This window comes from Cryptotermes secundus, unplaced genomic scaffold, assembly GCF_002891405.2.
Source record: "Cryptotermes secundus unplaced genomic scaffold, Csec_1.0 scaffold838, whole genome shotgun sequence".
Classification (NCBI taxonomy): Eukaryota; Metazoa; Arthropoda; class Insecta; order Blattodea; family Kalotermitidae; genus Cryptotermes; species Cryptotermes secundus.
In genome coordinates, this window is record NW_019744415.1 from 650,336 (window position 1) to 673,633 (window position 23,298).

A 23,298-nucleotide genomic window follows, 5' to 3' on the forward strand; every position below is an offset into this window, starting at 1 on the left:
GCTACTGTAATTTCAATGAATCCACGCGGCAACTCACTCGTTAGAAGACTGGCATGCTCTGTTGCCTGGAAATTGTGTTTCTCAGTCTACCGGCGAGTTTCGTTGCCATTTGCTCAGTTTGCGTTGCTCGACACACTACGGCCGGCCGCATGTTGAGGCGCAGGCAGGGCGCACGTTCACAGCGTGAGATAGCGCAGTGTGAAGGACGAAGTCATTATCGTAGAAATATGGCGGAACACGTATTACTTGATATAAGTTCTGAATCAGATTCAGACGATCAGTTCGAAACAGAGATGTTGGCGTACGTGGCATTAAGAAGGACAAAATCTATGAAAAGAGCGGATGTCGCTTTTGCATTTAGTTTGCCAGTTTTCATAGTGTGATCCAGGACTAAGCAGTAGAATTATTTGTAATTATTAAAAGTAATTGTAATTTGCTTTTGAATTATTTGTAATTATAAAATGTACAGTACCTCTGGGCAGTTTCTATTTATTTATGTACGTATATATGAATAAACTTTATTTCTAATAGATTTTTGTTATCTTATTTTAACATGATGTTTGCTGAAGGTTGTGCAATAATTTATAAATATTGAAAATTAAACATCACATTGAAGATATTAGGGTTAGTTATTTCTGAATAACTTATGGCAGTAGTTCTCAAATTTTTTACCTCTGACCCCCCTCCCGTAACAAGAGAAAACACCCTCTGGCCCCATGCCTGTTCCCTTTATCAAAATAGAAATCATCGTATGTTTGACGTTTCATTGGGTTTTCTTTTTATGTTTTTCTGTATATTATAACGTGTTTTGCCACTTAAGAGGCCGTTCAGTTTGTTGATTGGTTTATGGAACAACTTACAAGTCTTGGCTTCAATTAATTATAACACTGCTACGGGTTTACACACTTTACAAACCCTACGCAATATTCTATTCACTCTGTCCTCAGTAGTCTACTCGTATTCACCCTACGATACGGGAGCTATTCCAGTGTCACTGTTTTACACACCCCCAATTACTTCTCTTGTGAGCCAAGCATCTGCTTCTCAGGCTATCACTTCTAATAACACGTTCCGGTATTCTTCTTTCCGGTCGGTGACTGTTCCATCCGCACTGTGTCACTCCTGCTCACACACTGACTGACTGACTCCCTGCCTATCTCGTAACTCACTGTGGAATAGTGTTCAATGCTCCTTATTTAGCAACGTTGCGGACAACACAGAAAACAGTTACGTAATAGCCACCATTGTTGCGCAAGGAAGTGTTTACCGACTGCCTAGTAACAGTCGTTGCACGGACTCCCCGCTGTGTTTACAAAGGCGTTGCTAGGCAGCGCTGCCGGGAGTTGTTTACCGTTACGTAGCAACTCTGGCGTCCCGTGTTAAGTCACCGAGGGGAAAGGGGTGTCTACCGGGCGTTGCACACTGATGCACGGAGTGGGGGTATGTGACGTCACTCGCGAGATCACAGTGATCACGCGATCCCCACGTCCCGCTACGCCATTCACGTTACAATATTAATTAGAAGTTTTTTTTATTCAAAATTAAAGTATCACAAAAAAAATACGGCTGTCAGTTCCACTGTTTAGTGGATGACGCAATACTATAGGCAGGCGATCAGCGCATAAAGTCACGCACTAATGAGATGTCCGCTGGTAATAGGCTGCATATGTGAGATAGCACAGGAAAAGTAGCGGTCTTTTTATTGCTAGTGGGGTGGGACTAAGACCCTTGTACTGCTGTTGTATATGGTGACACCTGGTATAGATTGTTGTATAAGGTATGGTGATGCTTATACTATAAACTCTTGTATATGTTAATTCCTATGTGGTATATGGGGATACATAGTATGTAATGAATTGTTTTATTGATATAACATGTTATATGGTATAAAGTAATATGAGGAAAAGCCTGTACCTTATGAACACATAGTATGATGAAACGTTTGTACCAACAGGAAGTATCAAGAGATTAACTTCAGAAAGGATCAAAAGATTAGAGCTTTGTCATTTACCTGTGCTGTCACAAGAAAGATGCTTGTTTCTTTTACTAAAAACAAGACAGCTGTGGACCCTCCAAAAACTCATGAGGGTGATGCAATGAATGACGCTAGTCACATTACTCCAGAAGGGTAACGCCCTAACTGGACCAGATATATACCACACGGGGCGTAAGCAAAGACGCTTTTTGATATCGACGCTGCCTGAGTATGCACTAAGTGGAGCAGGAGCTGTCTAATACAAGGAGTCGGCCGCTGCCCTTGTTCAGGCACACCATTGATTTTCTTACAAACAGGGTTTTCTCTACAACTGTGTACATTATCAATAAATGTATTAGTTAATTTCAAGTTGCAGTACTCTCACACGCCACAGTGACTCCCAAGGGAACCGCTCGCCCTGCCAAAATGCAATCTGTCCCATCACCGGGATACAACACTGCGGCCACTTCTGGCCTATTGTACCAGCCCCAGATGAGAGGTGAGGGTGATTGTGGAGCAACTGGTGGAATGAAGATTGACAGGGGAAACCGAAGTACTCGGAGAAAACCTGCCCCAAAGCCACTTTGTCTACCACAAATCCCCCTTGACCAAATCCGGGATCGAACCCGGGCCGCCGCGGTGGGAAGCAAGCGACTAACCGCTTCAGCTATGGCACGGCCCCCAAACAAGTTGTTAGGAGAATATAAGTGTAATAATGTGCCCAAACGAAAAAGTTAAATGCCGAAAGACAGCGTGAACATAGAGAAACACATAAAAACCTTATCTGCTGAATTGTAGCGTTCTGCAGTTTACTGTAACTATAGCGCACAAATGAGCGTCCATTTGTTTATCTTCCGACAAAATTGCAACACTTTTACATGCCACACTTCAACACTACATGTTTCGGCCACAAACGGCCATCTTCATGTGTTTTTTTATATTCAAAACTGCTACACCCTTTTAATTCGTGTTAAAATCACACGCTGTAGTCTTCTTTTTAAGTAAAACGAGATAAAATCCTTTAAAATTTATCTTGCATATTATTTCACCTCACCCGGGGTGTCGTCATTTTCGTAAATGCATGAAGGTGTTTTTCTCGGCAGCTCGCCCCTCATGTTCGTGGTCTATTTTCAGTTTTTGACTGCCATATGCTCCTGGTTTGTGTTTGCTTCCTCCACAGCGGTTGGTTTTGTCTTTACTAGTTCTTTAGTAACATATCTGTAACATAAAACACCTGAAGATGGCCGTTTGGGGCCGAAACCTGTAGTGTTGTATAATCTGAAAAGTCAGAAGAATGTGTGAAGGGCTCGAACTCAGGTCCTCTTGATAGAGACCTCTTGGTCACCTGATCTAATTGGCTTTTCAGAAATAGATAATTCGTAACTTTCTCACTACACGTAAGGACCCGCAGACGGGGGTACTCAGGATTCTTGCCCTAATCTCCATAACAAGAAAAAAATCCATTTTTTGTTTCACACAAAATTCATTAATGTGGAATAATGGATCTTACAGACAGTTAGTAGGACTCAGATCAACATAGTCGCAAGGCTGCCACCTACACAGGACAACACAAACAGAATTAACGCGTGCAGACATTCATGTGTCGTGTGGAATTCGAACACATGATCCCACTGTTAGAGCGGGCTGAAACTTTGCGTGTCTTAGGCCACGCGGCCACTGTGATCAGCATTAAAGGAACCAAAGTGGTAAATAGAAGACGAGAGAAGAAAATATATCATATATTAAAATTATTTTTAAATATGTCCCCATATATATCAATATAGAGACCGACAAGTTTATCTCGATACGTAAAAATATTTTAAATGGTTTCAAAATAATATTGTAGGCAAATGTTCTTTTTTCTATCTCCCCTTTGAATAAATCTTCGTAGCACTCGGTTTCTTTTTACATAGTTTTCGAACAAAAGGTGATCTAGATTGTGCTCATCTTTAATAAGATACCGTATTTACGCATGTATAGGCCGCACATTTTTTGCCAAAAATTCAAGAGGAAAACTGGGGTGCGGCTTATATTCGAAATATTCGAAATCACACTTCATTTAAAAAAAATTATATTCATAATTACTAATACAGGGTGTAATACTCCTGAAATAATATTCCAAGAAAATTATTTTTTTCTATAATTTCTGTCTGAAAATTGTGCTGCGGCCTGTACATGCGTAAATATGGTAATAATAAAGAGGAGCAGTGACACACACACACAGGGAGCCTGCACAGAATGATACATGAACGGTGCTGGAAACAAGAAATAGCCGCTGCAGGACATATAGACACAGAGCAGGTATCCTTGTGATTTAAAAATTTAAATTTTGAATTTTAATTTAAAAAAAGAAATTTAAATTTTAGACTGGAATTCTAAAATAAATATATATGAGTCAAACTCCGTCTTAAGTGCAACAATTTAATTGTAGTTCTTTCTTCTTGTGTGGAGGAAGGGAAGAAGAAAGAACTACAATTAAATTGTTGCACTTAAGACGGAGTTTGACTTATATATATTTTGTGAGTGTAACAGGATGCTTAAATATAATATTCTAAAATCACGATAAATGATACAAACTCCGTCCTAAGTGCAAATACAGCAGACAGCACACGTAGTACAGACAAGCAGCGGCACTCACACAAGAAGACTACATTAAATAACACCTGTACAGTGTGAAAACAAGAACTAGCCGCTCCAGCACTTAGACATAGGGCGAGTAACCCTAAGAATTTTAAATTTTAAATTTAAAATTTAGAGAAAATTTTAAAAGATTTTAAAAACATCATAACTAAAGATTTTTAGAGTGCTACTACAAGAATATCGGGTTTGACGTGTGCAACATAATCTACATACCAGACACATATCAACGATGTAGATGTTGATAATACGAAGAATGTGACATTGTGTTTTTAAATGTTAAGTTTTAGACTGGGTTCAGTGTGGCAGCAACGTTAAGAGTATACACCTGATGATGGCCGATAGAGGCCGAAACATGTAGTGTAGAAAGAACAAGATCAAAGACATATAAATATATATTGTTTGCACTTAGGACGGAGTTTGTATCATTTATCGTGTAGAGTGCAACAGGATGCTTAAATATAATATTCTAAAATCACGATAAATGATACAAACTCCGTCCTAAGTGCAAATACAGCAGACAGCACACGTAGTACAGACAAGCAGCGGCACTCACACAAGAAGACTACATTAAATAACACCTGTACAGTGTGAAAACAAGAACTAGCCGCTCCAGCACTTAGACATAGGGCGAGTAACCCTAAGAATTTTAAATTTTAAATTTTAAATTTAGAGAAAAAAATTTTAAAAGGTTTTAAAACATCATAACTAAAGATTTTTAGAGTGCTACTACAAGAATATCGGGTTTGACGTGTGCAACATAATCTACATACCAGACACATATCAACGATGTAGATGTTGATAATACGAAGAATGTGACATTGTGTTTTTAAATGTTAAGTTTTAGACTGGGTTCAGTGTGGCAGCAACGTTAAGAGTATACACCTGATGATGGCCGATAGAGGCTGAAACATGTAGTGTAGAAAGAACAAGATCAAAGACATATAAATATATATTGTTTGCACTTAGGACGGAGTTTGTATCATTTATCGTGTAGAGTGCAACAGGATGCTTAAATATAATATTCTAAAATCAAATTGACGAGCATATGTTGGCGAGATTTTAATATTGCCCTTCGATAAATCATATGAGAAGTTCAGGATAATAGATCGATAATTTTAATCGATAACCTCGCCGGGTTTGTGTGTTCAAAAGAAGAGGTACGTTTTTGTTTGGCGTGTTGTTCCCATGTCTGTGGAAGTGCTGAAGTAATCAAAATGATGTCTAGATCTGTCAGAGCAGAAACAAGAAGTAGAGCCAAAGATGACATTAAAAGAGTAATGCAAGTGGTTGACAAAGTACGTCATTGGTAAGTTATTTAATGGATGGATACACCACATAACCTAGAAGTAACTCCTAAAATTGGCGTAATTGTGTTGTGATTATTAAAATGGAATTACATTACAACAAAGACATTTATAAGAGGTTATAGCCTTTATGTTAGGATGTACGGCAATTTTGAAGTTAATCAATATCCCCCCCCAGAAAAGAAAATAACGGTTTCGTCATGTGTGAATACACAACTTGATTTCTGTAATAGGTTCTTTTTTCTTGGCTCATGTTCTTTTCAGGGAAAAGAAGTGGGTGACAATTGGCGAGACGACAATGAAAATCTACAAGTGGGTCCCAATTTCAAGCAGTGAGCAGGTTCGCTTCTTTTGTTTGTGACTCCAGTTTTCAGTAATATTGAAAAGTGAATCAGAAGCAACTTCAATTACTAAAATTTGTATGTATAAGGCCACCTAAACAGAACTCATTGCAAGTAATGAGAATAAAGCATCATGTATTCATTGAATGAATCAACACATGAAATTAATACTGACAGCTTCATAAAAAAATAAATAAATAAATACAGATGAAATACAGAAAGAACAATATATCTGTTGTTACTATAAGTGGAAGCATTTTCATGCATATGCAGGACTTCCAGTATGTCATACAATATTTGCAAATGGTAGAAGTATAAAATGTGTAAAGATTATGGTGTCCTATCATGTATATAACAGTCTGTTTTTATGTTCCTTTTTTCAGAAGAAAAAGGGCAAAGACCACTGCAACAAGGAGAACACATTAGCAAGAAAAGCAGCTACTTTAGATTCGTCTAATTCTAATTTTGGTCTTGCTGAGGATTCAAACACATGTAAGTTTATGGTTTCCATTTGATAATAGTGTTTAATTGCTCTTGTACTGTAGCAGTATTTTCTTACATAATAAGAGTATCTCTTTATAGGGAGAGGTAGAAGATGGTGAAGTTTCATCACTGGCAGGAGCCTACTGTTGAACACTGTCCTGAGTTATTTAAATCCATCATATATCCACACAACATATTTCCATGAAGACTTTTAATCTCATGCCGTACTTGTCTCTCAGCCAAAATTTTGTATTTTGTACGTCCTCCCTTAATAGCCCTCTGAGGCTGGGTGAAGAGAAAAGTTACCCAGTTCCTCTTCTCTCCCATCCACTTGTTCCTTAATCTTTTTTGGGTCCCTATATTCTGCTCAGAGCTTAAATTTCATGCACCTTCAGTGTTATTCTTCATTCCCCACAGAAAAGATACTTAGAATTCTGGCAAAATATGTTCAACATAAAAGGCAGGCTCATATTCTGACCTTTAAAACTTCTTGTCTAACAGAATTCAAATTATAAACTTAATATTTTGAACAACCTACTTCCTTGCCACATCTCACTTCCTAATTCTATCAGAATAAGCAGTTACAGCTAGGGAAAATGTAGGACCTTTTTTCCCTTCCTCCCACATACATGCATTCTTAAATGTACAGAGAAAGAGTCTCACCTAAGTCTGGTCTCCTTTCTCCATCAGTAACCATATGCTTGATATGTAGGGGACTGAACAGGTTGGTCCTAGAAATAATGTTCTAGACTTGTATTCAGGAGGTGCACAGTTTGAATCTTAGATGGAACACTGGCTATCCTGGCTCAGGCTATTTTAGTTTTCCTTCGTCCCTTCAGGAAAATGCTGAGTTAGTCTCAATAAAGCAATGGGCACTTCTTTCCAAATCATTCGTCATCCTGTCATCTGATGCTGCACTGTCTCAATACTGAAAGAGCCATTAAATTTCATGATATCTAAAAAAATACAAGAGTCTTCAAAATATGTCTCATTCCTAAGTTGCTACTAGGTGTACCATTTCAGTAGGTTCCATTGCTCCTATGTTAATTAAAACAAAATGCCATGTAATGTTCTCCAATAATTTGCCTGCAGCTCTGTTCTTAGTGGTATGGATAAAAAAGTAAAAGTAAAGGTATCCCTGTAACAGGCCGTGGAGGCCCATAGGGTTGTGAGATGTTGAGGTTCCACATTTTCTAGACAGTCGGCTCATAGATGGCAGCAAGGTTGTCAGCCCTACGCACTGGCCGCCCTTTACCCCCAAGAATATTCCAAGAATATTCCTGGTACTCATTTCTGTTAGAGGCCGAGTCGACCTCAGGGCCATAGTGCAGCTGAAGGATTAGGTCAATTGAAAAAAAAAATCCAATGGCCTCATTGGGACTTGAACCTGCGACCTTCTGGCTTGTAGCGTAGTGCCTCAACCAACTATGCTAATGCGTGCCCCCCTTAGTGGTATGGATAAAAGTCTAAACTGTTTCCATGCCTTTTTAAAATTTATGATGGATTTTACAGGTTTCTCTATGGTAAGTGATTCTCAAGGGCCAACAGATTTCTCTGCACAGCTGGGATTCTCAGAGGACTCAAACTCACAAAGCAGTGAACCAAGTACAAAGCGGTTGAAGTCTGACTGATTGGTCTCAAAAACTGATGATTCACCCTTTTAAGAAGCATTTCTAAATATTTAGCTTTGAAATGTACAAGAGTAAGTCAGTAGATAAGGTGAATTTAAGTATAGCTTAAAATGTGTGTTTCATGCATTATGGTGTGAGCAGTCCCATGGCAAGGTCATATCAGCACACATTTCATCTTATGTGATGTGTCAGTTTTCCTGAATAAGTCCATTAGCACTTTGAACTGTAACAAGTGTTGCTGCTTCAACCCATCTACTTGGTTGATGTGCATCCACTAAACTTATGCAGTCATTTTTAACAGCTCACACCACACATTTTTCAATTATAAACAACTATCCTGATGTTATGCACATATTCTGCAATAAATTTCACTTGGTTCTACTCCTTGTGATGGTAAAGCTTGATAACACTTCACAGTTCAAATACAGTGCAGTCTGAATGGAGGAGCTGTCATTTGAAAACTGTTAGTGACAGTATTTTCATCTATGTACATAAACTATCATTCTTATTATTTAAGTACACCATCAATAATGCAACAGTGATATAAAAGACACCTAAAATATATATTTTTCACTAAAAGTGTAACTTTTAATACTTTAAAATGTTATTAAATATCATAATATGTCATTAAGACACTGCAAGTACACTACTTATACACTAAAAGTGACTATTAAAATACTTGCTCCTGCTTATATATCTACAACTACACTAGGGTTACTATACGTGAAGACTGCACCAAAAACACATATACAGGAAAAAACATACAAATATACGTAAGTACGCAAAATTTCAACATTTCATACATAAGGACAACATGATAAAAATCATACTAATACATATTATACATTGCAATATGATGGCCAAGTATTCTAGATATGACATGCAACAACAAAACAACAATGTGCATGGGAGCACGAAATACAAGTGGACAGTGCATGGTCTCCCCACAAATTAGAAGTTGCCTGATGATGGCCCATGTGTGGCTGAAACATGTTTCAAAATTGAAGAACATTATGTAAAACAAAAAGACATTTTCAAGTATTTTGATAGTCACTTTTAGTGTATAAGATATACTTACAATGTCTTAATTACATTTCATGATATTTAATAACATTTTAAAGTATTAAAATTACACTTTTAGGGAAAAAATATATATTTTAGGTGTCTTTTATATCACTGTTTCATTATCGACAGTGTACTTGAATAATAAGAATGATGCCTCAATGCAACAGGATGCTGAAATATAATATTATGACTACTGTTATGTTTATACATTCAGCAGTGAGGGTATATAGTAATGGAAGTCTGTAAAAAATGTAAATTCACCTTATTTATTAATTTCCCCTCATATAAAACATACTTTGTTACCCATGCCATTGAAGTTGTGGAGAGAGTTTGTCTAGTGATACTCTCATAGACATCGAAATAATGTATTAAGATTTGTAGTTATATTTCTCTTTGACTGAAACAAAGCTGTCTGGTGTACTATAATGAATGCATGCCCTGTGTAGTTATGGAAGTAAAATCAGCAAGTTAGATCAAGCAAAAGAAATGTGAATTTTAGTCAGTGGGCATTTCCTTTTCAAAATAATATTGCATTGTTTTTGCATATATTCAAGGACAGTAATAAATATAAATGAATACTGTTGTTACCTAATCTCTGAGCAATGGGTATTCCCCTCACCTGTACTGACCTCACAGAGTTCTTTAAAGAAATAAAAATAAAGAAGTGTTTTTCTTTCTTTATTATATATATGTATATCATACTTATCGGTCAATTTAACAGGCACAGATACTCTGCTATCAACTGTCTCTTATGGCTGTTGTTAAACATCCATATTGCTCAAAGAATTAAATAACTACAAATTGATATTAATGGTCTGTGTGATTTAATTTTGCTCATTATTTTATCAGTTTGCTGAAGAGAACTTCCTGTATGATCATAATTTCTTCATTTCCAGAGAATTCCAAACTTGAAGGGAATTATAAATGTACATTTGCTTTCACTGTTTACACATACTAGTTATGTGCACCATCATGCACTTTTGACAACATATTAATTGAATGTGAGGAATTAAACCGAAGCTAGCAGTAACAAATACTCTTAGGCTCTTCGTCCACCGCCACAATGCAATTGCAACGCGACTGAAAAATGACGACAGATTACTTGTTTTTGAGTTGTGTAATAGTCTGACCCCTGTTAATAATATTGTAACATGTTTAGACACTGAAGCTGCCGTTCGGATTAATTTGGTTTATTTGACAACCTACCAGTATTGGTTACAATTAATTACAACAATGTTGCGGGGTTTCACACTTTATAACCCTATTCGCAATAATCTCTTCACTCTAGCTTCAGTAGTCTATAGACATATTCACAGCACGGGAGCCATGTAATTGTCCCTGTATCACACTCCCAATTACACGATTACACACACGTCCGGTTCTTCTTTCCGCAATGGCTGCTGTATTCCAACTTAACCCTAACGGCTCGCTGCTGGCTAGATTCCAACTAAGCTCATTCACTGCTGACTGGAGAACTCACCTCGGCGGCTGATACACTTTTAACTTGTTCACTGCTGACTGGAGAACTGTCTTCGGCCGCTGATACGCTTTAACTGACTCTGTAGGCAGTGTAGTGCTCTTATAAAGTCGCAGTGCCCGCCCGTTACGCAATGGGTACCACTGTTGCCTGTTACCCGTGTCACAGCTGCGTTGCGTGTTACGTCACTGCGGGGAGAGGGCGGGGTGCTGACTTGCCTATTACCATAGTAACGACAGCACTACGATGCCGCCACGTACCACTGGAGAGGGAGGGGTCTTCCGTTGCGCAACATGTCACACTGCTCCCTCCTTAAGGCTGTTCGTCCCGAATAGCCTAACGGTGTACCCCTGTTCCTTTTCTTCCAAGGATGTGCTTTCTTTGTCTCCAGTTGTTTCGGCTACTCCTTGCAGCGACTATCTCCGCCCGTTACAACCGCTTCCCTCTTAAGACCAGCTCGTCTTGAGCGGTTTCCTTTTAACTTCCCTAGAAGAACCAGTTGCATCAGATTCATTTGTTGCACATGCACTCTTCCTCGTGAGGCTGGTACTTCTACGTTACCGGTTCCTTCTCTCTCCCACCAATGAAACTGTAACCCGACCTGAAGATAACCAATCGGAAAGGAGTTGCTATGCAACTGAATGTGCCAGTTTGAATGTAACTGTCAAGCAACACACGATGTCAAAGCAAGATTTGTATTAAACTTGTGCAGGCTGTGGAAAAATATCCTTGTCTATAAAACTATAAATTATCTGATTATTCAAGGAAAACTGTAGTTTATAAAGCTTGGGTGGAAATAGGGAAAGAAGTAAATGAAGAAGGGAAGTTTTCTTTCAAATGGTTTTATTCTATTGTATTAAAATAAGTATTTCATACAATACAGAAAATTTATTCATTTATACAATATTGCCATTGCCAATGTACAGCTGCTTGTGGACCAAGGAAATAATATGATAAATAATCCCTTAACTGTTGAGAATTTGATCTTTCATCTATTGTTACATTCTCTACCGGTACATCAATGAAAGGCAGTTCATTGGAATTCTGTTTTTCATCATTATAATGAGTGAAGTAGGGTTTACCTTCCCTTTTCTGAATAAAATTGTGCAGAATGTGGACAGCACGAATTATGTTATTAACAGACATTACATTTTTACAATGTATAGCAGACAGTAAAACCTGAAGTTTTTGAGATATCATACCAAATGCACACAACATTTTTACGGGCCCTCCTCAATCGATAATTAAATAGTCTAGCCAAATTATTTAATCTTCTCGTTGGATATGGTCTCATTAGATATCTTAGAAGTGAAAATGCTTTGTCAGCAACGAAATAGTATGGAAATTTCACTTCACTGTCATCAAATGGCAATGTTTCAGGATCAAGTAAATTTAGTTCATCTTTCTGAAGCCAATTATTCATTCTTGCAGTTTTGAAAATTCCTCCATCACTGTTTCTCCCAGCATACTCAGTTTCTATCATAAAGATGCCATCAGCATCAGCACACACCATCAGGACTACAGAATGAAAGGCTTTGTAATTGAAATTTTTTGAACCACTTCCAGGCAACTTTTGTATGTGTATATGTTTTCCATCAATCGCTCCAATGCAATTTGGAATATTCCATAGCTCTTGGAATCAACTGGATATTTCCTTTCATCCATTTTTATCAGGGATTTACATGTACGTATCATGCAGCCAGTTCCATATTGCGACAGTGGTTTCAGAAATTATTCTTCCAATCGTATTGTTTCCATGAGCAGAATAAAATGAGATGGCGGTAAAGGAACATCCAGTGGCCAGATACCTGAAACCAAGAAGTTGTATGTATGTAAGGGGTGGGTCATAAAAACTGGCCCAATGCCTCCCAATGGTGGCATATGTAATAATTTTGTGTGTATTGTGTTTGTAATAAAACAATTTTGTATTGTACTTAAATACTGTAATTAAACTTACCTTAGTGTAATTAGCAGTCTTTCTTCAACACTTATGCTTTTCCTATAGTTTGTGTCCTTTCTTTGTATGTAAGGTTGAACAGTTTTCACTAACTCTACAAACAGATGTCTAGACATTCTGTAATAAGATTGAAATTTCTTCTCGTCTTTTTTTAATTCTTGTGCCGTTATGAACGCCCGCCTGTTGGTGTTCTTAGTTATGTAAGGATGAGTCCACCATTTGCGTTTCTTTTTGTGAACATTTTTATGTACCAATATGCGAGCACAACACTTTCACCTGAACTACTCGACATTGCGAGTTAAACTGTTGGAAAAGAGTTACATTGGTGGACGAAGCCAAGATTGTGTTCGAGTTTAGTTTGATTTCATTTTGGTTGAGTTGTAGCCAAGTTGTGGTTGCATTGCGGCGGTGGATGAAGGGCCTTACATATTGCATTCTGAAATGTAATGGTAGTACCACAGTTTTATAGTTTCTTGCTGGGTTGGTGTAAAACTGAAGTACGCTGTTACTGCCAAAGAATTACTATAGATGTTCTTGAAAGTGGTTAATTTAATGTATCTGGTAGAAATCTTGCATATATTATAAACTTTGTAAATTATAGGTACATCTGGATGTGTTTAAAAAAGGATATATATCATACAATTACTAAAATAGGAAATTGAAATATGCATCTACCGTGTGAAGAATTTGAATTTTATTTGACTTTAAATGTGTTGTGGAGAAAATAAATCTTACTAAACAAATCATTTCTGTTCCATTTATTTCAGGAACTCTTTGCTGTTTAGTGATATTATTTCTCAAGAACTGGACCACAAAGGTTTAAAGAACAAAACATATAATGTCAAAGTAATCAAAATGACATACCTACACTATTTTAGTAGCATAATGTGTATTCTTATAAAGATGATAAGAATAATACTACCACGAGTCACACCAGTTTAAAAAAATTGTTATACATATAATTATTTATATAATGATCCATCTATGTAGGCAGTCTTTGAGAGTTCCTGTAGTGGGATTTTGAGTATCCTATAATATAAAATTTTGCTTCAAAGCATCATGCAAGTGCTGAGAGAAGCATGATGTTAAAGCCATTGCTTCATCCCAACGATTCCTTTCCACACTTGTATAAGTTGTCAGATTCTGTACATGCTGCAGAACTTTTTTCAAGAATCTGAAAAGCAAATATAAAAATGACACTTGGTAAGTATGCTCTCACAGATTTAAAATGTATATACGTGTATGTAATAAAGATATGTCAGTGGGACTTTCAGTCAACATAAAAGTAATCTGGATGTTTAAAATCCTGTTCCCACTGGAGATATGCTTTCAAAGATTTCTATTGCAAGTAGCCCATACCATTTTTAATTGTACACCTATTAAGCACTGATGCATACTGTATTAATGATTCTGTGTTAAATCTACTTTTAATTTTTCTGCATCCTGTAACTATAAGAATACAGAGTGGCTAGCAATGCAGTAATATTCACTACCAATGATTTATATCCATAATTCTGCTGACTTTCTTTCCATAAAAATAATTACTTGCTACTTATATTTTACCATTGTTCCTATATAATAAATGAATTGAATATTTATATTTTGTACCTGTATATATGCTGATATTCCTGTCTTGATGTAATAGGTACACTGTTAATGTGCAGCAAGTTGATAGCAACTATAAGCACCACACATTGAACAGCAGTATGTAAACATGGAACTGTATTCAACATGCGACAGTAAGTTTCTCTTTGTCTGGATCGTAACATACGAGAACAGAGAAGCTGGTATTTAGCTTTCAGGCCTTCTTCAAGTTGCTTGCATATTAACTGAATATTGTCAGTAATCTGTTTCAACAAGTTCAATATGTCTGTCTCAGTCTTAGACCTGAACACAGTCAAAATCTTATATTCTGTTATAAAACCAACTATATCACTAAAATTATTTTCATGATCATGGTTATTCAATGAAATTATTCCTGACACTGAATTCCACAGATCATGTTTTAACTGCAGTAATTGTGCCCCATCTTCTTGAATTACTTCTTCCCACTTCTTACATCTCAGTTCTTCCACTGATTCAGGTTTTGGGTATGTTTCCCATTCCATTAATTTATGAGCAACTTCAGTAACACTGATTTTAAGCAAGGAGCTGAGGTGGAATTTAGAAACATAGTTCTTGCTTGCTTCTCTTATCTTATTCTCTAGTTTAACTGAACAATGATGAGATGGGCATATATTCATGTCATTTGTCAGAAGTTGGGGAGTACCACAAAGACTGGAATTGCTCTTCACACTTTTCTCTTCCTTTCTTGCTTTTATAATTACAGCCAATGCTACGCATATAATATGATTTGCGAGATTCTTTGGTATGTCACACAAGTCACATTCACCATGGCTAAACTTGTCTCTTATTCTTGGTCCTTTCTGATGCACAAAAATGTCCTGCAACATTTCAATAAGACAGTCACCTAGAACTGCCCTCACTTTATTAGTTTTCATGTCAGTTATATTCTCTGCCAATATTTCTTCAAGTGTTGTGTAAAATGAAGTTGATTCAGCTGTGAGCACCCTCTCCGGACAGCCATTTGCCCAGCAAAAAATGCTTCGAAGCACCTGCTCCATTTGGGGTAGGAGCAGCATCAGACATTGACCATACCTAGAAGAACATATCATTACGAGGGTCAACAGTGTTTGTTGTACAGTCCAGCACTCCAGAAATATAAATTGTATCTCCTAGCTACTTAACCAAATCTGTTCATCCTCAGTTTTGCAGTATGATTCATGCAGATATTTTTATTGAACTTTTAAAAAGGCGCTAATACAGAATTACTGTAATATTATCTGCTTTCGAAATGAGAACATACATGTAAATTCATAATACATGAGATGTAATTGTTCAACCTACAAGTTAGGAGCTAGTATGGATACGTTATCTGAAAGCAGTGGACTAACAACAGATTCTTTTAATGAAACTGTGTAATAATGTGGTAAAGCACAGGGAGGCTTAATACCCATTCAGAAAATGTTGATAACTCTTTCACTTCTATGAAATTTTTGTATGAAGGCCTCAGGGAATACAGATTTTAAGAGTTTAGTAAACTCCCCCATTATTAAGCATGCACGGGAAATGGAGTGTGCCAGTTACATGGGAAAAATTCTGACAGAAACCCACGTTTTCACTTTGGTTCTTGCATGGGAGTTTTCCTATGCAATGTAGCAGATCCATGGGTAGAAGATATGGGAGACATACTGTATATTGTAATGTGATCACAAATTCAACTAGCCTCTACTGATATAGCACCTGCATGAGGGAGACTGGTAGGTAGCACTGTTAGTGGCAGCTGGGTTAACTATTGCATGCACAGCTTTGTTTTTAAATATCTACCCAAAAATAGCAAATTTTTGTCAGTTGGATGACATAAAGATTTTTTATGGTAGATCATCCATTTAAGTCAACTTTCCATCCCCCTAAAGAAAGTTCAAATTTAACTCAGGATTTGAGTATTCTTCATCACAATGTACAAAGTCTGAGCAACAAATTACTAGAATTAAATGCACTGCTCTCGCAATGGCCCAAAAAGCCAGATATTTTATGCTTTTCGGAGCACTGGCTTTTAAGTGATCAAATCTTGCATCTAAATATTGATCAATATAAACTTGCGGATAGTTTTTGTAGAATAAATGATAAGCATGGTGGTTCTTGTATATTTGTTTCCAAATCAATTAAGATCAGAGAGGTTTCTCCATTAAAAAACTTTGGTAGAGAAAAAACACTGGAAATATCAGCTATTGAAATAGTGAAATTTAAAATCATTGTAATCTGTGTATACAGATCTCCAAATAGTGACGTAAAAATGTTCTTCAATCAAATAGATGAGGCTATAAATAGGGTACTAAACAAAGGTTGCTTGTTAGTAATATGTGGGGACTGGAATATAAACTTACTCCAAAAGAATTCACTTCAAAAGACTCTATTAAATCTGTTGCTCTCAAATAACTTATTAAATACGGTTCAATCTCCTACGAGAGTTTCATCTAACTCGTGTTCTCTAATTGATGTAATGATTAGAAATAAAGTATTTTATCCTACTTCAACAAATGTTGTCGAAATGGGCTACTCGGATCATTTTGCGCTAGTTATGAACATAGTTGTAGAAAATTCTCATGTTCCTTTCTCTGAAAAAACCAAAAGAAGAGTTTTCTCTAAAAGAAATATCGACTTATTTAACTTGAGGTTAACAAGGGAAGTCTGGGACGAGGTTTATCACCAAACTGATGTAAACAAAGCTTATAGTCTTTTTTTAGACAAGTATCGGGACCTTTTCCTGAACATGTTTCATATAAAAAAAGTTGTAAATGTAAAAAACATCAAATCCAGATGGATTACTAAAGGGATAAAAGTTTCTAGACAGCGGCTTCAATTTCTATGTTACTTAAAGAAAAAGTTGATTCTTCCTAGGCATTCTTTGAACTATATAAAAAAGTATCAAAAAATTTATAAGAACGTGTTAGCAGATGCTCGTAAAAAAGAAAACGACAGATTCATCCAAAAATCAACAAACCGCTCTAAAGCGTTATGGCAAATTATAAACTTTGAATCAGGGAAAGCTTTTAAAATAAATTATAAAACCTCGGATGTGGACTCCATGACTGACTTAGACCCCCTCCTCACTCCCGGTCATTTTAATTCTTTTTTTGTTGAAATTGCAGGAAAAATGGTAAACCAATTAAATGATCAAAAACCTAAGTATGACCAAGCATGTAAAGTTACTCCATTTTCTAAATCGATTTTTTTCGTACCAATTACAGAAAATGAGGTACTTAGTGTGAGTAGTAAACTAAAAGGTAAACTCTCCGCGGGCTATGACGAAATCCCAGAAAAGTTAGTAAAATTTAGTATTCAACCTATTTGTAAACCTTTAACATTTATTTTTAATTTGTCTCTTTGTACTGGAATTTTTCCTGATCAGATGAAGATTGCCAAAGTTCGCCCTATTCATAAGAGAGGACGAATTCAAGAATTATCTAATTATAGACCTATTTCACTATTACCTGTTTTTTCTAAAATCTTTGAAACATTAATATATAACAGAGTAGTGAATTTCTTAAATAAACATAATTTGATATCTGATGCCCAAAATGGCTTTAGACAAAATAAATCAACTCATACAGCACTGCAATCATTTATTGAGGATGTTCAGAAAGCATTAGACAATAAGTTTTTTGCTTTGGGTATTTTTTTGGATCTTTCCAAGGCTTTCGATGTGATAAACCACAAATTACTGTTGGCTAAATTGGAACTTTATGGGTTTAGAGGAATTTCACTCTCTTTGATGAGATCATATCTTACGGGTAGATCCCAGTTTGTAGAAATTGACCATGTTGATGCCAAGTCTCCAAATCAAAAATCATTCTCCTCTTCGTGTAAGGAAATAAAGTACGGTGTTCCTCAGGGTTCGGTTCTGGGACCTCTTTTGTTTTTAATGTTTATAAACGATTTGCCTAAAGCTGTTCATGAAGCGAAAGTTGTTTTATTTGCAGATGACACCAATATACTAATTATTGACAAAAATCTTAAATCTTTAAATGATAAAACTATAGTTTCTATGCATCAATTAGAAAATTGGTTCGCGGTAAATCATCTTATTATTAATATTGAAAAGACAAAAGCACTCTTTTTTCAGGGACGTGGTCCCCGTCAAATTGATAAACCGGAACTTTATTTGAATAATAAGAAAATAACATACACAGCTAATTTAAAATTTTTAGGTATATATATTACAGAGAATTTAAGTTGGTCCTCTCACACTCACCATTTAGTTCAAAAATTAAACAAAACCATCTATCTTATCAAATCCTTACGAGATTTGGTCAGTCTTCCAATTTTGAGAAGTGTGTATTTTGCGAAATTTGAATCTTTATTGAGATATGGTATTATTTTTTGGGGCTGTGGTCAAAAGGACATTCAAACTGTATTTAAAATCCAAAAAAAATGTTTAAGACTGATCAAAAGAGTCAATAACAGGATATCGTGTAGAGAATTTTTTGGTGAATTTAAAATTTTAACCTTAACTTCATTGTATATCTTTGAGACGTTGTGTTTTTTAAGGAAAAATAGGATATATAACATCTCGTATTCAGATGTGCACGGTTATAACACAGTATATAAGCAGAATTTATATGTCCAACCATGTAACACCTCACGTTGTAAAAGGAGTGTGATTAACATGGGAATAAGATTGTATAATAACTTGCCCTCTCAAATAAGAAGTATTCAAGAGTTCAAGGTTTTTAAGCGTCAATTAAAGGATTACTTGTTGTGCAAAGCTTTTTATTCCCTTCAAGAATATTTTTACAAGAATTAGCTTAATAATAGAACAAAGATACTTAGGTAATTTATTTTAGATATTGCATGTAATTTATAGTTTAGCTTTTGTTGCCTTATTATACTCATCCACTGTTTTATCATATTTAATGGATTTATTATGTTATTTTTCTATGGTTTTTTATATTATTAGTCATTTGATGTGATGTTTAATCTCATATATTTTTTTATAAAACTGACTTGTCCAATTGTACATAATGTAACAGTTATGGATGTTAAATCAATCAATCAATCAATCAATTCCAGATGTTTGGATACCATAAAACTGGGAATTTACTGTATTCATTGTATTTTCTGCTGTCTTTTGTATATGACCTTTAGGTTTCATACTTCATATACTGTTGAGACAAGACAAATAAATCAAGCCCCACTGCAGTGTACATTATAAATTCTAAGTTTTATCCCCTTGCTTTCACTGTTATTAGTAACAATTTGTGTTGCACATATAGGAATGTAAGTTGCATACTCACTTCCTCATAACATAGTTAACTTTAATTGAGGATCAGAGAATAGCTAGTGTAGTGTCGCAAACTATTCCCCCTAGAAGACGTGGGAAGATCCCAAATATGAGAAGTGAGGATATTTTATGGGAATAACTCAAAATGGAAACAACAGTCAGCAGAATTCTCTAGTCATATATCATCAAAATATAAGAAGTATTAGAAATAAAAAACAAAAATTAGCTGTTTTTTTAAATGATGTATATAATAATCCTGATATTTTATGTATCAGTGAGCATCATTGAGTGCAGATGAACTATCCATGTTCTTCATGACAAAATATAAAATGGCAACAGGTTTTTCATGTAATATGTCTAAGAATGGAGGAGTTTGTGTATTAGTTAAGAATAATATAACATATCAAAAGACAGATCTCAATAAGTTAAGTAGGGAGAAGGTTTTCGAAGCCTGTGCGGTGAAGATAATTAAAAGTATAATAAGAAATTATGTATTTTATTTGTCTACAGAGTACCAGATGGGGTCATCAGCCAATTTATTGAGCAGCTGGATGCTACACTTTCATATTTAGTAAGCCTTAAATTGGAACTGATAATTTTTGGTGATACAAATATAAATTACCTTAATGAAAACCATAAAAAAATACAGTTACAATCCTTATTAGATACTTATAATCCAGCTCAAATAATTGACTGTCCGAACAGAATAGGTCCCACTTCTGTCACACTTACAGATCATTTCTTCTTAGATAAGAATGTCCTCAATAAATTTCAAACCCATTCCACAATAAACGGGTTTTCAGACCATGATGGACAAATCTTAGTACTTGAAAATTTACAGGATATAAAGAAAATGGACAATGTAAGAGCATTTAGGGATATCAATGATGAGTACATAGCACATTTCCAACGGGCATTACAAAATGAAAATTGGGAAGAAGTTTATGATCAAGAGAACGTTAATATGAAATTTAATAAATTTCATAATACCTTCTTAACAGTTTTACAAAAAAACAGCTTTCCCCTGGTGTATAAAAAAAGGAAAGACACCAATAAATGGATAACCAAAGGTATACGAACATCTTGCAATCATAAAAGAGCTTTATACAACTTAGTTAAAAATCAAAGGATGAAAGATTGGAATCATACTATAAATATGACATTAACGAAAGTAATAAAAGAAACTATGAAACTGTACTATCAAAAACTTATAAGTAACTCAGAAAACAAAATACAATTAACCTGGAAGATTATTAAGAGAGAAACTGGGAAATGGAGGGGCCCAGATAATATAACCGAATTGAAAGTGGGGAATAGCAAAGTAACTAATACTAAGGAAGCAGTAGAAGTATTCAATAAATACTTTATAACTGTAGCTGAGAATCTGGAAACGAAAAGTGCCAATAAAAATGAAGCTATTAAATTCTTAGACACTTTGAAATTTGATAAATTCCCTGAACTGAGGCTAATACCTACAACAGAGGTGGAAATAAAGAGCATACTTATGTTGCAAAAATCAAAAGATTCTACAGGATATGATGGCATTTCTAGTATGATATTGAAATACTGTATAACTGAGATAAGTAAACCATTGTGTCACATATTTAATGCATCTTTTGAGCATGGAATATATCCTGATAGAATGAAATTTGCCTCATTAAGACCTATATATAAAACAGGTGAGAAGGCAATTACAGCAAACTATAGACCAATATCATTGCTAATAAGTTTTTCTAAGATTTTTGAAAGAGTGGTGTACAATAGGATAAAGCAACACATATATACAAACAATTTAATGTCTTTTGCACAGTTTGGATTTAGAGAAGGCAGTAACACAGAAATGGCAATATATACATTGACTAATCATATTTATAGACGTTGGAAAGACGCAATCATTCATTGGGAATTTTTTGTGATTTGACAAAAGCATTTGACTGTGTGAGTCATGATATTCTTTTGAGTAAATTAGCAACATACGGCATTGGTGGTAAAATAAAAATATGGTTGAAGTCCTATCTGGAAAATAGAAGACAGAGAGTTGAACTCTATAATAATGAAAATGGTAAATGCTGTTCAGACTGGGGAACTGTCAAATATGGAGTGCCACAGGGCTCGATTTTGGGTCCTTTGTTGTTCCTTTTATATATTAATGACCTGCCATCAGCATTAAGTACTGACAATAAGTCATTGTTGTATGCCGATGATACAACTATATTAGTGTCAGGTATGAAATTCAAGAAAGGTCTAAACGTACGTTAAATTCCTTAACTCAGTGGTTTAAATACAATGGCTTATCCCTAAACTTGAGGAAAACTAAAGTGTTAAAATTTGAAACAATCAATCGTGACAATATGCCTGTACATTTAAAGTTTAACAATGAATTATTACAAGAGGAAACTCATATTAAATTTTTGGGCATTGAAATTGATAAGTGCTTGAATTGGAAGACACAGGTTGAATCATTGTTACCCAGATTGGGAAAGGCATGTTATGCAATACGAATTATGAAACCATACAGTAATGTTACAACACTTAAAATGATATATCATGCATACTTCCGTTCACTCATGAGATATGGAATAGTTTTTTGGGGTAATTTGTCAGAGGCCAAGAAGATCTTTCTCTTACAAAAGAAGACTATTAGAATAAAAATTTGGATGAAACATAAAGAGTCATGTAGGCCAGCATTTATAAAGTTAAATATATTAACACTGGTGTCTCAATATATTTTATCTCTGATGACTTTTATGGTTTTAACTTGGAGTATTTTACTTTTAATTATTCAATTTATGAGAGACCGACAAGACACGTAAGAAATTTACATGTCCTACAATCACATCTCGCAATGAGGCAGAAAGGGGTCCATTGCATGAGTATAAAAATATTTAACAGTCTGCCCGGATATTTATCTAACTTAGTACATGATAAAAAACAGTTTATAAAAGAAATAAGAGATGTCCTAATATATAATGCATCATATACTGTTGATGAATTTTTGCTCTTCTGTCAGGATCAACAGCTAAGGAATAGAAGGGGAGTGCATGCTGACTGATGGATGTCCCTCAGTAGGCATCAATATAGACATTAAGTGTAACTGTAAGTTAAGGAAGGAGAATTATTGTGTATTGCTAATTATCTTGTTGGTATAATTGTATGTGTAACATTGTATCTATTTATTTGAGGTATTCAGTTTAGATTTTAACTATGGTTGAACTGATGTTTCTGCGATTTTATCTGTGATTGTCTTGTGAGTGTTGTTGGACAAGTTTTATATTCAGTGCCAGTTGCACACTTGTGAATACTCTGAAATGCTGATGTATGTAAAAATCTATTCTTTTAGCCCCTGCCTAACAGACCCATGAACCACCAAACCAATCTCTGCAGTAAGTGATTCTATGCATAGAAAATAAGTTTTGCACTTCAGTCCACAATTTGCATTAGTAGTGAACCAAGTTCTACTGAACATTTACTTCATGAGATAAATGAATTTTATAGAAGACCTTGCATCTTGATTGAAAACAATATAGTATTTAAAATACCACATGTTTTCCATTACACCTAAATCCGGTTTCAATGCTAAA

At 35.4% G+C, this 23,298-nt stretch overlaps 2 protein-coding genes across 4 annotated transcripts in view; one reads left to right on the plus strand and one right to left on the minus strand.

Moving 5' to 3' along the window:
- Window positions 1-5,713: 5,713 nt before the first annotated feature.
- LOC111874750 (B-cell CLL/lymphoma 7 protein family member B) lies at window positions 5,714-8,947 on the plus strand. The gene is made up of 4 exons (XM_023870498.2): window positions 5,714-5,921; window positions 6,184-6,259; window positions 6,644-6,752; window positions 8,256-8,947. The coding sequence occupies exons 1-4, from the start codon at window positions 5,830-5,832 to the stop codon at window positions 8,372-8,374; spliced, it is 396 nt and encodes a 131-aa protein (XP_023726266.1). The 5' UTR covers window positions 5,714-5,829; the 3' UTR covers window positions 8,375-8,947.
- Window positions 8,948-9,982: 1,035 nt separating this feature from the next.
- The window catches only part of LOC111874751 (C-factor), a 32,685-nt gene continuing 19,369 nt past the window's right edge, over window positions 9,983-23,298 (minus strand). For 2 of the 3 annotated variants that reach the window (XM_023870499.1, XM_023870500.1), the window contains 2 exons: window positions 14,482-15,531; window positions 9,983-14,047 (listed from right to left, as the gene is read on the minus strand). In XM_023870499.1, the coding sequence (XP_023726267.1) occupies window positions 13,903-14,047; window positions 14,482-15,531 (1,195 nt within the window). In that variant the 3' untranslated portion in view covers window positions 9,983-13,902. The remainder of the gene's footprint in view (window positions 14,048-14,481; window positions 15,532-23,298) is intronic. The other variant, XR_002844610.1, reaches the window with a different exon arrangement.